This window comes from Vespa mandarinia, chromosome 18 (genome assembly GCF_050613455.1).
Source record: "Vespa mandarinia isolate Hongniang chromosome 18, ASM5061345v1, whole genome shotgun sequence".
NCBI classification, from domain to species: Eukaryota; Metazoa; Arthropoda; class Insecta; order Hymenoptera; family Vespidae; genus Vespa; species Vespa mandarinia.
This window is the reverse complement of record NC_140827.1, coordinates 4341725-4359736: the sequence shown is the minus strand read 5'-3', so window position 1 is coordinate 4359736 and position 18012 is coordinate 4341725. Positions and strand designations below refer to the sequence as shown.

The window sequence follows — 18012 nt, the reverse complement described above, 5'->3', positions numbered from 1 at the left end:
TTTTAATAAAATGATAGCGCGCGAAGAATAATTAATAAAAATGACAATGAGATGTTGCACGATTTTTTTAATTATTACTAATTTTTAATAAAAATTTAAACAGTTCCTATATATACAGAGTGAGAGGTGCTTTGTGTATCTTTACAAGAAATTATTTACAAAATATATTCATTCATATATTACCTATCAAATTAACATTGTATTAATAGTTTTTTTTGTTTTTTTGTTTTATATTTTAATCTTATCATTTTCATATTTTTATGCATGATTTATGTATATTCCAACGATCCGCATATTTTCATAAATAAAATAAGTCATTTTTAATAATAGCCTTTAATAATACCCCTGTGTGTTTTCTGCAATATTATATCTACCGACGAACATTCCACTGAAAGACTGTGCTTACTGATTTAAAAAATGGAAATTGTGTAGTAACTAACGTATATTTAGAAATATAATATAGATATTAAACTTAAGTCCTAAACAAAATTTATTAAAATCAAATACCATACATCTATGCTTAAGCATTTCGATAAAGTGTTAATTTTCAAGAGTTACAAAGTGTGCTATTTTATCTCAGGAGTACTTCAAAATCAATTGTAAGCTTTTTATACAAATAAGAATAAATGAAGATGATGTGTTCGGTACACTGCGTCTTCAAATATAATTTATTATACTCATGACAATTGTATTTAATATCAAAAATGAGTATAGCCAACACTATTTTTTATGCATGCATTTTAACCCAGAATATCTACAAAATGAGAAATTCTACAAAAACGAGAATAGTTAAAATAGAATAAATAAACAACTACAAATATTTAACATTTTTTAAACAAAGTCTATCAGTGAAGTAGTTGTCAGAGTAGCGACCCCAGCCCATCGTTTAATAAAATTTATATCTGCAGAAATAATGTGTTATATTACGGCAGTAGAATCAGAGATTTTCATGTTTGACCTATAAAATTTTATCTTTCTTTTACCATTATTTAATTCCCATGAAGAAGAAATAAAAATGATACGAAAGAAAAAAGAAAGAAAGAAAGAACAAAGAGCAGAAAGTTATGCCTTCATCTAAAAAGAATTTTTGCATAACTTTCTGTTGGGTATATTCATGAAAAAACGTTTATATATATACATACATACATACATACATACATACATCATCATACACATATATATATATATATATATACACATATATACACACATATATACATATATATATGCATATGTCAATATATATAATATTATATATATATTTTATGTATATATATATACATATACACACACACACACACATATATATATATATATATATATATATATATTATATATATATATATAATGCTGTAAATATTGATCTCAAACACATAAATTGAACTTGACCGAATTGCACATATATAATAATGCGACCTCGTTCTATAAATGAATAATAATAACTTGTAATTGGTAAAAGAAAGTTACATAATGACTCGGCAGTTATAAATCCAGTTTAGTTACTTAGATCAAAACATAAAACGCTGAACAGATTCTGAGTAACTAAACTTTGCTGTTTAGAGGAGTAAATTGCAAGAAAGAATGCTGGACGGTGAAAAATACATCATTCTCGTGTTTTTTCGTACTGATCTTCCCTTATAATTAAAATTCTTAGATATTTTAAAAAGTAACATCTAAAGACGATCGTTCAGGTGGAATACAAATCTTTTCTTATAGTATATTATCAAAGAAAATTTGAAAATTTTATACAGAATATACAAAAAATATTTAAACGAAGCTTCGAAAGAGTTTATATTTATCGTTTATATTTTTTGTATATTTTAAAATAGATCATTCAGTTTCTTATAATACAACATAAATTTATTTGTTTTTTTTTCTTTTTTTTTTTTTTTTTTTTTACACCATCCAGCGTTCCGATTGCCATAAAACTCCCAGACATATACAGCAATGTTTGTGCGCTATCGACACATACACATTCACCAGGTGGGGTCCAGCCACACGGCGATCAAGTAATTGTTTATAACAAATAGATAATCAGACGTATAGGCCTTGACAAGCGACGGTAGCTAATCACTGTCAAGGTCACTTCCCGAGGGTCATTTGTTTTCTCGGGATATTCGCCTCCGTTTCGCCTGTTCTGCTGCCTCAGTCGTTACTAAAACAATGTTCCCGCTGTACGAGGTGTTTTCAATTAAAACGGTATAGGGAATATGTAACTTAATTTATATATATATACATATATATATATATATATATATATATATATGTATATATGTATATATATATGTATATATATATGTATATATGTATATATATATATATATATATATATATATAAAAAGAAAAAAATATTTCATGCTCTTTAAATGTAATATAAAGATATTTTTAAATGCTATCAACGTAGACAAATAAACCAGAATAAAAATATATATTTCTTATCCATGAATCATATTTAAAAATGAATTATAATGAACTTTTAAATGAATATTTTATACATACCAGCTCCACTTCGAGTTTTTCTTCTATTTACATCTTCCGTAGATCTAGATGCACCTCTTGTATTGCTTGCCGGTGTTGCTAATGGTGAAGCTGTATTCTGTCGAACAGATCGTCTTGTTGTTACTTCTCCCACTGATTCATTACTTGATACTGAAGTACCACGTAGCCTTTCTTTTCCAGCATTTACAGCTGTTGGTGTACTTGCTTGTTTGGTTGTTAATAAACGGCCTTCTCTTTGCACTCTATTACTGGCATTGAAATTTGATATATTACTAGAATTAATTGGACTGCCAGAAACAGTTGTAGTTGAATTTGTTCTAGAATGATAACAATTCATTTACATGGAATACTTCTCGTTAAGTGCGGCTAATTCAAGTTTACATTAGGCTGCACGTAATCACGTATCAGTATTGCTTACTTTTGATCTTTAGGCTTTGGAGAAGCAGCGGATGTTTCATCTGACAATCTCATTCTTGCTTTTCCTACAGATTCAATCAACGGTTCATCGTCAGAAGAATCTACTTCTACCACAATGGGACCTAAAAATATAAAATTAACAAATCGATTAGACTCAATATGCAAATAAATCTAATCGACAAGCTTTTATAAGTTTTATATTTAAGGTCAATAACAATAGACAAGGACAACTAACAACTAAAAATATTTCTGTTTTTGGCAGCCTTTATAATGTGATAATAATTCATAATAATTTATGACATTAGAAAGAAAAAGAATAGATATACATACATACATACATACATACATACATACATACATACATACATACATCCATACATATATACATATATACATATATACATACATACATACATACATACATACATACATACATACATAGATACATACATACATACATACATACATACATCCATACATCCATACATACATACATCCATACATCCATACATACATCCATACATACATACATCCATCCATCCATCCATCCATCCATCCATATATACATACATACATACATACATACATACATACATACATACATACATACATATGTATATATGTGGTAAGCACACCTTTTTTAGCTTTAGCCAATATGTTGAATCCCTTTTTGGGCTGTTCTTCTTTGCCAGGTATTTGTTTCTTGACAGGTCCAGTTTCTTCTACACCCATACAAGCTTTGATGAGTTCTGCAGCATTTTCGGAACATTTTCGTTTTCCTGGTCGTGGTTGTGGATCATCGGCCGTATTCGATGCTACAGAACTTTCACTTTCCTGTCGTTTTCTTTTCCCTACTTTCATAGTTGTTGTATTTGGTGATAATTTAGATGATCCCAACTTTGGACTAGCCTTTGCATATGGCGATATACTACGTCTTTCCTCCAACTTATTAGGACCATGTGGGCTACTTTTTGGAGTTTTGGCAATGTCTGGACTGTTAAGTTTTTGTGATCTAGTTCTCAATGATCTCTTTTCATTACTTTCGCTTGGAATTTCTATTAAAAGTTGTTCTAGCAAAGATTTAGGTGGTCTTTTAATATAATCATCCGAATTATTAGAATTTAATCTTTCCACAAAATGTGCATCGTCATTGTCCTCTATACATATGACATCCTGTCGGCCTTCTAATTCCTGTTTCCTTCTGCGTTTTCGTTTTACATGTTCTACATCGCTAGAATCTACTTCAAGATTTTGTGCTGCTGGGCTTGGAGTCTCATCTCTTTGCAAAACAACTGGATTAGAATATGTATATAATGGCGGTGTGATCCTAATTGGCTGTGGATCCTCACCAAGAGGTGACTGGATACCTATATTTATTTCGCTGGCATCATTAACAATTTTCTTAACCAAATCGTCTGTAACTTTTTGAAGATTCATTGAAGATTCCCTGACTGAAATTTGTTGAGAAGTTTGTACATTACATTTTTGGTTTTGATCAGTACATGATTCTATTTGAACTGAGCCTGTGTTCAACGATAAATTATTTTTAGAATTATCTGACTGATCAACCTGCCTTGTGTCATCCACTTTAACATTGATTACAGGCTCTGCTTTGATTTCTGGACTCTGGTGACTCTGATTATTTGGACATGTATTATCCATCACTGCGATAGCTTTGTTTGTAAGTGTATTATCAAGCTTTTCTGTTTTAACTTTATTATATGTAACATGATTTTGAATTAGAGGCACACCATTATTATTCTGTCCTTGAGGTTCTTCACTTAATCTAATTGCACTGTCACTCTCTGTTACCGTTTTTACACTGTCTTCAACAAGTTTGTCCTCTGCATCCCTTAACACTTCGTGCTTAGAGTTTGTCGTACCCTGCTCATTTTGGTTAATAGTACCTTCTAATTTAATGCTACAACTGTCTGTTTCAGAGTAATTGCTTATTTGTTGATGCGCACATTGTAATAAATTATCACTATCCATGCCACTACTTATAGAGGCAGTCACGACAGTCACTGATCCTGTCACTAGTGGATTGGAAACACTTTTTTCATTTTCAGTTATTTCTAAACTAGCAACCAAGTCACTATTATTACCACTAGTTCTTGAAGTTGTTGTTATTGTTACTGTCTTTTCACTAGATATATTCTTCGTATCTTGTTCACTAGAATGTGATACATTGCAATTAAGATGATTTTCAAGATAACTTGCAACAGACACAGGGCTTAATCTTTGTGGGGCATTGGACTTAAGAAGTTCCGTATGGGTATTTGAACACATATCACTACTATTAGTTGAGGAAGGCACGTTCTTATTGGTGGTTGGCAGGGATGGTTCCCCTTGAATAACACTTTTAGTGCTACTTTGTGTCACTGTTTCAGTCACTGGCCTATGTAAAGGTGATTCCCCCTGGTTTGGTGACTTCTCTGAAAGAGCATCCATAGATTCTATCCCCGAATCCTCCCCACCCCCTCCGCTACCAACTCTTTCTACATTTGCATCAACACCAATTCCAATAGGAACTGTTGTATTCTCAAGTAACTTCTGCTTTACTTTAGCTTCTGTTACATTGATTTCCCCAATTGGCAAAGTTGGCTTGCCAGTTGCTAAATCATTACTTTGGGATCTGGGAACTTGGTCCACTGTATTGCTGATTATTGAGCTTTGTGATGTTTTTAATAAACTTATCCTTTGTGAATTATCCAACTTATTTTCAATCACAGTTCTGTCAGCTTGTTTTATTATGTGATTCTGAGTTATTTTTTTATTGTTAAAATGCTCTACCTTGTGCCTATTAATAGTAGCATTTGTGTCATTCTTAATATTCATGTGATTTTTCATTTTCTGTCCAAGACTTTGATTTTTAGTTAAAGTATTTGCATTCACTTTGCAATTGTCAATGTCCGGTTTACTTTTGACAGTTGTAATTCTGTTAACAGACTGCTGAGAACATTTAGTTGCCATATCCGTATGCACAGACACTTTAGCTTCAGAATTGTTTGATCCATTAGAATCATTTTGCATTATTGCGTTTTTTGTTTTTAAATTTTGCGTTTCACTCTCATAAGGTACATTGGTAACATTTTTTGCATTTGAAACAGCATTTGATGAAGAAGACTCAGAAACAACTTTTTGACTGCTTTGACTGCTAGCCTCTGTTTTATGACATTCTGTAATAAATTAGAGAGATGTCCAATTTTTTCTCGTAAACTTAAACTTATACTTTATACAAATAAAACAAGTTGAGAAAAATAAAATATAATATAATGACCCACTCTTAGATGAAGATAAAAAGAATAAACTTTAAATTTACCTCCTAAATGCAAATCCTTTTCATCCATTAAACTCAAACGTCTTCTTTTCTCTTGATTGATTAAATCACTTTTTACACCGTTTATTTCTGTTAATCTTGAGGTGACCACATTTAATGCATTGTTCTTTTCTATGGCTGATCTATTTATGTCACTGTCGCTGGTTCTCCTGATTTCGCCAACTTTTTTAACAGTTGTAAAATCGTTTCCTGTTATAAGTGTGTCTGACTTTCGTATCGCTTGATTGGAATCACCTTTATAACCCAATTTTCTCCATTTGGCTTGATTATCTAGAATTCTACCACCTGACAATAAATTCTGTTCTCTGTGCATACCATCTCCAGATTCTGATTTCTTCTTGGAATCTCTTCTTTTGGTTTTACCTAGAAAATTTTTCATTGAATAATAATTATTATATAAAAATATAAATAAATCTCTCAATACATTTAAAAATGAATGCAACTAACTAACTAAAGTTTTAATTATATGTAATAATATTTTGATATTGTGTTACTATCTTACCTCCCCCTATTTTCTGTTCATGTGTATGATTTTGTACATCAACTTCCATTTGATTCTTTGTTATGTTTTGTTGTGGTGTATTCAAAGGTTGATTTAAAATAGTAGATTTATGTTTAGACGGAGATGGAATTCTACTGTTCAACGGTATATCATCCACGTCATTATTTTTACTTGAACTTGGCTTAATTAGCCCACCTTGTAGCCTCATAGAATCTACCGACACTTCTTGTTTAAAGGCATTAGGTTTTGCAACGACAGTTTGTAGAATATTATTCATTTTGCTAATGGTACTGGCGCTATTTATCATCGCAGAGTTGGACAGGGGTAGTTTGGAAGCAGACGAAGTACCTATAATCATGTTCAACGATGATTTCTTTTGGAGCAATTTGTTCCCATCTATACATTCTTTCATTTTCTTCAATTTTCCTTTTCTCTTTACACTAGCTACATCAGTTTCCCCATCTTTCAAAGACTTTTTTTCTTTTTTCCTGATTTGTACTACAGAAGCATTACGTCCTCTTAAAGAAATGTGTAAGGGAGGCACTCGTGGTTCGTCACCAGTCCCTGAGCTAGAGATACCTGTGGTAAACATTTTGTTTACCGACTTATCAACTTTCCTGACAGGTGGTGTGTTTACAAATGATACATCCACTTTATACGCTTGGGTAACTGGTTCTGATTTTTCTAATTTTAATCGGAGTTTAATTTTTTCTCCTGGCATTGGACTGTGCGCAGACTCTCTCGTAGGTTTTATCCTGCTGTGCTTTAAACTTCCTTCACTGGCTGTAGATTTGACCGTTGTTTCAGAATCTGATTGATCGGTATTGGTCGTAGTATCGTTTCTTCTCGAAAAATTGCTATCAGCGTCGTCGTCAGAAAAGATAGAATTTGATCTATCGTTTGAAGGAGATGGAAAAGAAAAGAAATCATCTTGATTATCAACTGCACTTTCTGGTTCTGAATCAGAACTTTCGCTAGGCATTGGTTCTAAATGACCGGTCAGAGGATTTATGAGAAATTGGCGGATTTTTCCAGTTGATGTATATTCTGGCTCTGGTGTCTCTTCCTCAGGTTTTGGGGACTCTGATGTTTCTACTTTAATGGCAGCAGTCGCAGTAGTCGTAGGAGTATGATTCATATGAGAGCCACACTGAGAAAAGGCACCTGGAACCTGATTTGAGACTGCGAGCCTTGTAGTATTAACTTGAGCACCCTGTGGAATGGAACTACTTTGTGTACTCCATGTAGGTCCATTAGCACTGCTAATAGATGGCTGATAATTTCTACTGAGGATATTTTGACTTTGTCCATAACGAAAGTCTGTTGTTGCACTCGTATTGACATTTATATTTTTCAATTGATTGTGATGTAACTGTTGTTGTACATTCAACGTCTGGCTTTGTTGTGGTAAATGAGGTTGCTGTGGTACCGGTTGTCGTGGATATGGTGGAGGTGTTTGTTGACGTTGATTACTTAAGTAACTTAGCCTTTGTTGCGATACATTCAATGCTACTGTTGGATGCTGTAAAACTTGTTGCTGTTGTATTACTGGTTGACTTGGTAAAGATGCTGACTGCAAAGGAGCATTAGTGTTTTGCTGTTGCAACAATGTCTGCTGTGTTGTAGGTCCTTGCTGAGTTATCAATTGTGATGTAGCCATGTTTTGTTGGCCTAATTGCTGTTGCTGTTGCTGTTGTTGTTGTTGTTGAGCCAAAAGTTGTTGCTGTTGTTGTTGTTGTTGTTGCTGCTGCTGCTGCTGTTGTTGTTGTTGTTGCTGTTGTTGTTGTTGTTGTTGAAGCAATAATTGCCGCTGTTGTAAAGGTGTTCTAACTTGTCCATTTACCGAATGCCTAGCAGGAAGTTGACTTTGTATTTGCATTTGTGAAGGCCTATAAGTCAATTCTTGTCTGATAGGAAACTTTTGTTGTATTTGTACTGGAGTATGTATTGGTGGTGTCTGTTGCTGTATCTGTCCAACAACAGGCACTTGGTGGACCGTTTGTGGTGTCATTATATTCTGACTACTACCACCAATTACATTAACTGTATGCTGTTGAGGAATTGATGATGGCTGATTTGCATTAACCGCAACAAATGCTGAAGATGGTGAATTTTGAGATATATCTGGAATAATGGCCGATCCTCCTATCAGATCTTCCGTCCTTAGCGAATCCAAATTTGGTGGCGATTCATTAGGCGACGTTAGCTCTTTTCTTCTAACAGTTGGCTTTTTCGTAGGTCTCATACGATTTGCCAATCCTGAGCTATCAACAACAGCTGGTGGCAACATTTTCTGACCAGGTATCACATTATTTGAATGTGAGGTAGCATCATTTTGCAGAAGATTTACAAGTAATGGACTTGATAAAGCAACTTGATTACCACTACCATTGGAATTTCCTGTTAAATGGTTACCATTGTTTGGTGACAGACTAGATGTCGTGGTAATTGGAGACTTATACTGAGTTGTTAATTGCCCAACTGTAACCACAGTTTGTGTAGTTGTATGACCACTTGACAAGGCTGTGACTGTTGCCAAATTATCTTGTATCGGATAAGGCGGTGGTGGCTGTGTATGCTGTTTAAACTGAATTGCATTTTTTATTGTTGTAGCTTGTGATTCTCGACTATGTATTGCTTGAGCAGCATGGGTCATGCTGGCAAACGGGAATGGACCGTTATAATTATTTCTGGATGAAGCATTAGAATTAGTGACTGGTTGGTTGCCAGAAGTACCAACACCATTACTACCAGCCGTTGACGGCACAGGTTTTGCAAGAAAAGGTGGGATAGGATCACAGTCTGTTGGTGCCACAACATTTGGAGAACGGAATTGAGGAGCTTTCTCTGACGATGTACCTGAAATAGTATAAATGATAATAATGAAATATATTTGTTCTTTAAATATGTTTGTTTAATGTTAAACAAACATACCAGCTGCTATTATTTGAGCAACATTCCGCAATGCAGAAGATATTGTTGATGTATTACTTGGACCAGGTAAAGCTATTGTAGGATCATTGTCAATGGTGACTGAACTATTTGTAGATTCACTCTGAGATTTATTTCCAGCATCCTGTGAAGATCCTGAACGTAAGACAATTTCTTGTGCCTCACCTCCAAATCGACTTGCTATCCTTAAAGATATAACCTAGAAACAAATAAATATACTATATTATTACTTTAGTAATATTTATTATGAAAACACTTTTATTACTGCTAACTTACTAATTTATTTAATAATATTATTAGGATCTATAAAACAATAAATATACCTGGTCTCCTTCAACCTGTACAGAAAGAATGCCAAGTTGAGTAAGTGTTGGAGATCCTTGCGCTGCTAATTCTCGCAACCGTAATGCAGCTTCTCTTGGTATGGAAAATGTGACCCTTACAGAATTCCATGGTTCTACTTTGTTAACTTTTAGACCATCTCCTTTCTCTGTAAATTATAAATAACTTTTCCTTTAGAAGATATACAAAATATACATAATAATAATAATAATAATAATAATAATAATAATAATAATAATAATAATAATAATAATAATAATAATAATAATAATAATAATAATAATAGTAATAATAGTAATAATAATAATAATAATAATAATAATAATAATAATAATAATAATAATAATAATAATAATAATAATAATAATAATAATAATAATAATAATAATAGTAATACATATAATAGACAAATAATAAAAATAGAAAATTATTTTACGTAACAAAAACTGTACTACTATATTATATATAAAACTTTTTTATACTTTAAAATTAATCTTCTTTATATAATAAAAAAAAAAAAAAAAAAATAAAATAAAAAAATAAAAAAATACATTGCAATAGATTCATAATACCTTTACATAGTAGAGACTTAAGACGGTCAACAATTGTTTTAAATTTATGTGGAAATTCTGGATCACCAAGGTCACCCTCACAAGTTACCACCGTCTCAATCAGATCACCATCACTGTCTGCCGCCATGACTGTATTATATAATTTTTGTTATTTGTTTAATATCAAGATTTTATTGATTCTTAATTTCATATATCATAATTACGAATTTAATTAACAAAACAAAGAAATTTTGAACTGTTGATTTCAGTATTTGAAAAATTAAGAAATACATACCAATCATAAATCACATAACTACCCAGGGAGCCTGGAGACACCTCAGGGTATTAAGACAATATATATGTGATGAGATGTCTCTCCGTCGGTTGTAAACCGACAACGCCAAACCACTCCAGCACTAATGCACTTGTCTACTGTTATAAAAACAAAAAAAAAGAAGAAAAAAAAAAAAAAAAGAAAAAAAAAGAAAAAAAAAAGAAAAAAAAAAGAGGAAGAAAAAAAGAAAAAATAATGATTAAAATCCGATAAAAAATATTACATATATATATGTGTGCATGCGTGCATGTGTGTGTGTGTATGTATGTGCATGTATGCATAAATGTATACTATATATATATATATATATATATATATATATATATATATATATATATATATAGTATATATATATACACACATTACAGTCTTATTTAATCTAAAATATTTATATGAAATATTAAAGATCAAAAAAAAAATTATGAAAAATAAAACAATAGCAATGGTACTTATAACTCCATAATCATATAGTATAAATATTAAACAGATTATTAAACAGATCTGGAATTTAATATTGGCTTATAATAATCTAATATATATTCATATGCATTCTGTATATTTTATACAATCAATTGATCATAAAAAACGATGACACATATTGAAAAAATACATGGATTAAAAAAAAACAAAGAAAATAGAGAAAAAAAAGAAAAAAGAAAAAAAAAGAAAAAAAAAAAGGCAAACATCACTTTATAAATATATAATATATTGTAACACGTCTAACTTTACTTTTATTGTTTATTAAAAATATTTATATACTTAAATATTACAATGTTTTTCCAGAACACTAAATTAGATAATGTTATAGTAAAATAACATTAAAAATATTGCTATTTTTATTTCAATAAGTTCAAAATAAATTTTTAATTTATTTTTTTATAAGATTTTATAAGATATCAAAAAAATAATGTTTTATCATTATAAATCAAATGGTAATAATAATTATATGAATGAATATAATATAAATAGAGAATAAATTTCTACTATTATTTTTATAAACCACTTAATGCACAATATTATATATTTTATTTTTATATCAATTGTTGCTCTTTCTTCAAAACTCATCTATATTTCATTCATTATATATATGGAATATTTCGTAGGGAAGAAAACAAATAAACAATAGAATAAAATAACAAACAGCTAATTCTCAAAAGTAAAATTATTAATTTAAAAAATCATAACAAAAATAATACCGATACCCTTAACGATCGTTGGTTCGCCTATACAAGAATGATAGTAATTGTCCATAAACACAAAATGCTAGTGAAAAGTATGACTAGGTTATAACTTGTCTATGATTTTATCAAGAGAGACATGATTATAAAGAAAATATGAAAATTGCATCTAAACGATTACAATATTTATCGTCGAATCAATTGACGTGGTGTAACGAAATAATACAAGAAAAGAAAAAAAAAAAGAAAAAAAAAGAAAAAAGAGAAAAGAAAAGAAAGAAAAGGAAAAAAAAAGAAAGAAAACAGTCTCACCATTTACGAACGGCAATTAAAATCTTTTAGGCCACTAGACAGGGGCACGATTTTTATATAAGCAAAAATAGGTTATAGAATATCTTGATAGAACCAAGCGGCAAATACGTAGTATCTCATTGATCTAAATAAAGTGAGTATAGAAAAAAATAAAAGGTCTATCGAGAAATTCCATAATGATTTTTGGCGAAATAAGGCACCCAGACCATTGGATATCGGGGGGCCACCATTTTGTCCGTCGGGGGAGGTGTACGTGAAGTGGGCTCGAGCATGTTGAGATAGACCGTCAAAAGATCCGGAAGATTTTCATTTAACGAACGTTCAATGCGTATCATCGTTATGTTTGCTTACCAAACAAGATTAGATTCAATGGAAGAACTATAGGAAGCACCGAGGCTCATTTTAGTCCTCGCATACTATGAATTGATACCGTATGAACACAGGAAAATTTTAACGTTACCCCATTTCTTTCCAATTTCGTGTGGAATTTCTCGCGTCCAAATCGCACGGAGACACACCACAAGAGCACTTAGCTTAACCTAAAATACACCGCGCGTATCTTATTCCACTTTCTGCACAGTGCGCGCGGTGAAGATCGCGAAAAAACTCGACATAATCGGTAATATAAAGGGACAAGTCATAAAACGCCATGAACAATAACAAGGAGCCGCCATTTGCAATGCGAACAACTGACATGCGCAAATCAATCGCGCGGGGCATACTGGGTATTTCTACGGCGCCATCTTACCAATTATTTTAACATCGGAGTTTCTTTAACCTCTTATATCACCGTTTAGAATTATTATTCGAAATAATCGAAGAAAATCTATCAACAAATATTAATTAATCTAAGTTTATGAATATTCCTTTATGAATGAACAGGATTTTTATATACATGCATCTGTGAAGACTTTTAATTCTTATTTAAAGAAATCCTCATTTTACATTTTTTCATTATTTCAATATATTCCATTACCTATTAATAATATATTAATTAAAATAATAATAAATATATATTAGTACTAATACAGTAATCTACTATTGTTAGTAGTATTAATACATGATACTATCAATATAGATACTATCAATATTATCCAATGAAACATTAGTTATTTAACGCACCTGAATATTTTTCATTTCCTTTCTCTAAAAAATATAATTCTACAACCCTTTGAGAATGCAATTTATATATATATATATATATATATATATATATATATAAAATACACTACGATATACCTACAATAAATCAATAATTTAAATAAACTTATATTTATATCAGAATAATCGTTTAAACATTTATAACCTTCTTAACAAACATATAAAACAATCTTAATTCATAGACAAAATATTAATATTAAAACATTAAAACAAAACTGATATTTTCATACAATTATCTAGAAAAAGCATATTTGATTTAGTATAAAAATTTAATGTATTATAGACATGTTCATATAACATATATATATTTTATTTAAGTTATTATATGAATTCAGTGTACTATGACAAACTATATACATTTTTTAAATAATTACTCATAAATTATAGGATTATCTCCACAGGAGTGCATGTAACCAGAATCGCACATGATCTTGAGTTTTGCTTCTGCATCATACTTTCTGTAAATAGATAGATAAAATTTATATAGTAATAAATGCAAAAGAAAAGTACACTATACACTTTACGAAACATAACAAATAAATATTGAATAACATGTATATTACTTGTAAAATTCTTCATATTTTTTCTTCCTTGCATCACCAACAAATACTTTGTATAATAATGTCGTAATAGTTCCGAATATTGTCATACCGACAAAGGCAACCTTCACCTTGCCTAATAGTAAATTACGAAGCTTTGGTTTGGTTAACTGTTTAATTTCTGTCGACATCTAAAGAAAATTGATTTCTTTTTTATAATTAGTACTTTATTTTATAAACTCAGGATGGAAAGATAGAACTAAAGATAAATCTAAATCAATGAAGTATACTAAGAAAAAAAAAGAAATATAATTAATTACTTGGTAGGAATTTTTATTAAATTTAAAATGTGATCTTAAAAAATTCAACGAAAATATAATCATTAAAATACAAAATTTGCACGCATTTGCTGTAACACTTTCTGTTAAAAAAGAGAAAAATTATTATGTAACTTGTACATACACTTCCAATCAAAAATTAATTTTATACAATATACTTGAGTTATTATTATTTCAGAATATATATGTGTATATATATATATATATATACATACTTTGTATAAATATATTATAATAATTCACAATAACGCAGAGCCTGTAAAAATTTTCTGTATCCAGAGATGTTTAGAGTGACAATCAGAGAAGCAAACTATTTACAAGAATAGACAACTAGCCATATAATCTTTGATAAAATACTATGTTTCCTTGGATAGTTCGTAACGCCATCTCGTGAGAAATTGTAATAACATATTGGACCAACTAAAATGTTCTCATGATTCAACGACCAATAGAAATGAACTTATGAGGAATCAATACGGATATAAAGCAATCAAAATCAAAGTAGCTGGTGTATTACGTATACGAAATAGATATAATAACTTATTATATTGCGAGAATTAATAGTTATCACGTGTATTTGGTCTATGACAATCTTTGCAATTTATTAATATCATATATAACAATATTGAATTTAATTTAAAAATTTCAAATTATTTCACGAGTATCTTCAAATCCTATCTTACGGCACTGAGTAAAAGACAAAGGAAGTATTTAGTAATCTAACTTTTTACATCGAAAAATTAATAATTTTATAATATTTATTTCAAAATTATGAGCACCAGATACAAATAAGTATATCATACATTATTTCCATTGGTTAATTTTACTCAAACAAAAAATTCAATAATTTATAAACAATTAAAAATAAATAAAAAGTAAATATATACGTTTACAAAGCTGGTTTTATTATTTTAAAAAATCCGGTAGGTAATGCTCGTTTCTTTTCGGCTATAGTTATTGGCGAAAAATCTAAATTGATTAATTGTGACATAACATTGATTATATAACTCCTATAATAAGGTAAAGTTTCTATCGGATTTCCATGTAACGTTAAGGTTCTCATATTACATAGTTTTCTTAATTTTAATACATCATTTATATTTGAAATATTATTACCGTGTAAATATAAGATCTTTAGATTAGAAAACTTTGCGATATCGTCTCCGATTTCGTTGATCTCATTAAATGAAAGATCTAACCAACTTAAAAAAGTTGGATCTTCTAGAACTGTTTTGCAAAGATTTTCAAGTCCTTCCATGGATGTTAATAAATTATTACTCAACCATATCGTACTTGTTGCAAAACGATCTTTGGACGTTCGCATTGGTGCTTTAACCGTTCGTATCGTCTGAGGTTGTTGATTAACTAGTTCTTTTAATTGATTAGTAATTTTTTTTTATTAATATTAATATTTATTACTTATTATAAATCATCAAATAATTAAGAAAGAAATTATTGTTTAATATGTACATACGATTCATATTGGTCGCTTTTTTGAATGAATAATCTAATGGTGGTGCTATTAACATTTCCTCTCGTTCGTTTCGTTTATAATCAGAGGTAAAATTGACGTTTGCATTATTAGTATTCATTATGTAACAACAACAACAACAACAACAACAACAAAGGTAATGATTTATAGAACAAACTTTGAAATATGAAATTGTTTATAACGATTGTAAAGAAAGGTTAATGTAAAGAAACGATAATCGATCTAACTAACATATTTTAACATATTTTATACACATGAAATTATCTAATCAATATGTACATTTTAATAAGTACTTCGTATTAACGGAGTTCAAATTTCAAACTGTATAGATATTTTTAAGAGAATAATTAATCGATATTTATAGTTTTTCAAGGTCGATAATAAAATTGTACAATTTATAATGGTTTCGTAAATCTGTATTATAAAAGAACCGTTATAAATACTTTCGCATTTAGTTGAATTTGTTCACATTAGAGGGCAACACCGTTTATAAACGTAATAATAAAGCTTTCTTGTGTATTGTTATTTAATGGATTGAAACTGTCCATAACAGTAAACAGAATTTAAAAATTGAATTAGTCTTGATTATATGAGAAAGTGAAGAAAGTCTAGTAGATTAATTTAAGTTATTATTTATAATATAGTGAATACAATCGTTTTGTTTTTTTTTTTTTTGCTTTCTTTTCCCTCAATATTTTACGAATTAGGAAGCATGCCACGTACGAAACAAACACGTAAATCCAAACAAAATCGAGAATCTTTAGAAGAATCAGATTTGTTTCTAAAAGATTTTCAGAAGAAACTGCAATTGAGAATTAATAAATTAGATAATGAAGCTAAATTTAGTATCAAGAGTTATGAAACTTATCACAATGTTAAATTAGCTGGTATACCAGCAGAATTGAAGCAAATGACTTTAGGTGAAATTATAGCGTGGAAAGAAAATGAAAAAGAAAATTGTAACGAAGTAACATCCTCTGTGAATGATCAATCATTACTTTACGTCATACCATCAACTGTGAAAGCAAAGAAAACTTCTAAACGTGGTACAGCTACATCAGACGATGGTTATGTAACAGAAGGTACAACAACGGGAGCATCTACATCACGGATATCTCGTGCATCAAGAGCTAAAAAATTAACTTCCGAAGCCAAACCAAGAAGAGTAACTCGTAGTAGTTCAAAAAATCGTCAATCAGCTTTAATTGATATAACGCATAAGGCATTAACGAAAAACAATGATAAAGGATATGCATATATCGAATCTCAACTAAAATCAGATAAATTTAAAACACCAGCACCTTCCAAGACTGCTAAGAATGAGTATAACCTTATTACTCCTAAAGTTAAACCAAATACTCCTATGAATGTACTCAGACGACCGCGTGAAGGAGAAATGGTATTAAGTATGCAAGGCAGTCCATTATTAGTTTCTGCTATCGTTCCAGATAAAACTGCAAATATTAATGTACCTTTGAGCAATGGAAACATTATGTCCTTGTTACCCAATGATGGATTACGCATGTCTCATATACCAGCTTTAGATCCAGAAACTATGCGTCAATTAGAAACACTTAAGGATCATATCGAGAAAGTTATTTCATTGAAATAACTTCATAGATTATACAAAGCGATTGCATTTAGCATTACACAAATGCGATGTATAGTAATTGTATTTTACAGTTATTGTATTAACAAACATCCTAATTTACATGGATGGTATAAATTAATAAAGGAGAATATTTTTTTATTACATACACACAACACAATATTATTGTAGTACGTCTAATATTTGTAATTTTATAATATATATATATCTTTATAATTATACATATAACTATAGATATATTGTATCTCCTATTGCCTATTTGTATTATTAGTTAAGGTTATGATTATAAGTACATATTTTATAAATACATTTATAAATAATTAATAATTGTCCATAGTTTTGAAATTCTCTCGAATATATTGAATTATTTAAAAAGTCTAATATGTTATATTTTCAATAATAGAATTCGAATATTATTAAATAAATATATAATAAAAGATATTTCT

General features: G+C 29.9%; 4 protein-coding genes across 11 annotated transcripts; 1 reads left to right on the top strand and 3 right to left on the bottom strand.

Moving 5' to 3' along the window:
• Positions 1-1354: 1354 nt before the first annotated feature.
• Positions 1355-13102, bottom strand: LOC118445209 (uncharacterized). Of its 6 annotated transcripts, none has more exons than XM_085662455.1 (11): positions 12428-13102; positions 10899-11035; positions 10625-10753; positions 10034-10200; positions 9693-9909; positions 6759-9617; positions 6239-6619; positions 3552-6095; positions 2918-3038; positions 2500-2816; positions 1355-2155 (listed from the first exon to the last, which is right to left on the bottom strand). In XM_085662455.1, exons 2-11 carry the CDS (start codon positions 10903-10905, stop codon positions 2097-2099), a joined length of 6801 nt encoding a protein of 2266 aa, XP_085518581.1. In that variant the 5' UTR covers positions 10906-11035; positions 12428-13102; the 3' UTR covers positions 1355-2096. The 6 variants fall into 6 exon arrangements, 5 of the variants coding, with proteins under 5 accessions (XP_085518581.1, XP_035730210.2, XP_085518582.1 ...); XM_035874317.2 differs by having other exon boundaries at positions 12888-13102; XM_085662456.1 differs by having other exon boundaries at positions 1355-2172; positions 10899-11032; positions 12888-13102.
• Positions 13103-13876: 774 nt separating this feature from the next.
• Positions 13877-14841, bottom strand: cype (cytochrome c oxidase subunit cyclope). Of its 3 annotated transcripts, none has more exons than XM_085662474.1 (3): positions 14681-14841; positions 14152-14318; positions 13877-14046 (listed from the first exon to the last, which is right to left on the bottom strand). In XM_085662474.1, exons 2-3 carry the CDS (start codon positions 14316-14318, stop codon positions 13959-13961), a joined length of 255 nt encoding a protein of 84 aa, XP_085518600.1. In that variant the 5' UTR covers positions 14681-14841; the 3' UTR covers positions 13877-13958. The 3 variants fall into 3 exon arrangements, with proteins under 3 accessions (XP_085518600.1, XP_085518601.1, XP_085518599.1); XM_085662475.1 differs by having other exon boundaries at positions 14590-14741; XM_085662473.1 differs by lacking the exon at positions 14681-14841 and adding an exon at positions 14448-14589.
• A 513-nt stretch (positions 14842-15354) lies between these two features.
• On the bottom strand, positions 15355-16225 carry LOC118445229 (leucine-rich repeat-containing protein 51). The gene is made up of 2 exons (XM_035874376.2): positions 15940-16225; positions 15355-15836 (listed from the first exon to the last, which is right to left on the bottom strand). Exons 1-2 carry the CDS (start codon positions 16055-16057, stop codon positions 15355-15357), a joined length of 600 nt encoding a protein of 199 aa, XP_035730269.1. The 5' UTR covers positions 16058-16225.
• On the top strand, positions 16085-17767 carry borr (borealin-related). The gene has a single exon (XM_035874375.2). The coding sequence runs from the start codon at positions 16670-16672 to the stop codon at positions 17567-17569; it is 900 nt and encodes a 299-aa protein (XP_035730268.1). The 5' UTR covers positions 16085-16669; the 3' UTR covers positions 17570-17767.
• Positions 17768-18012: the final 245 nt, after the last annotated feature.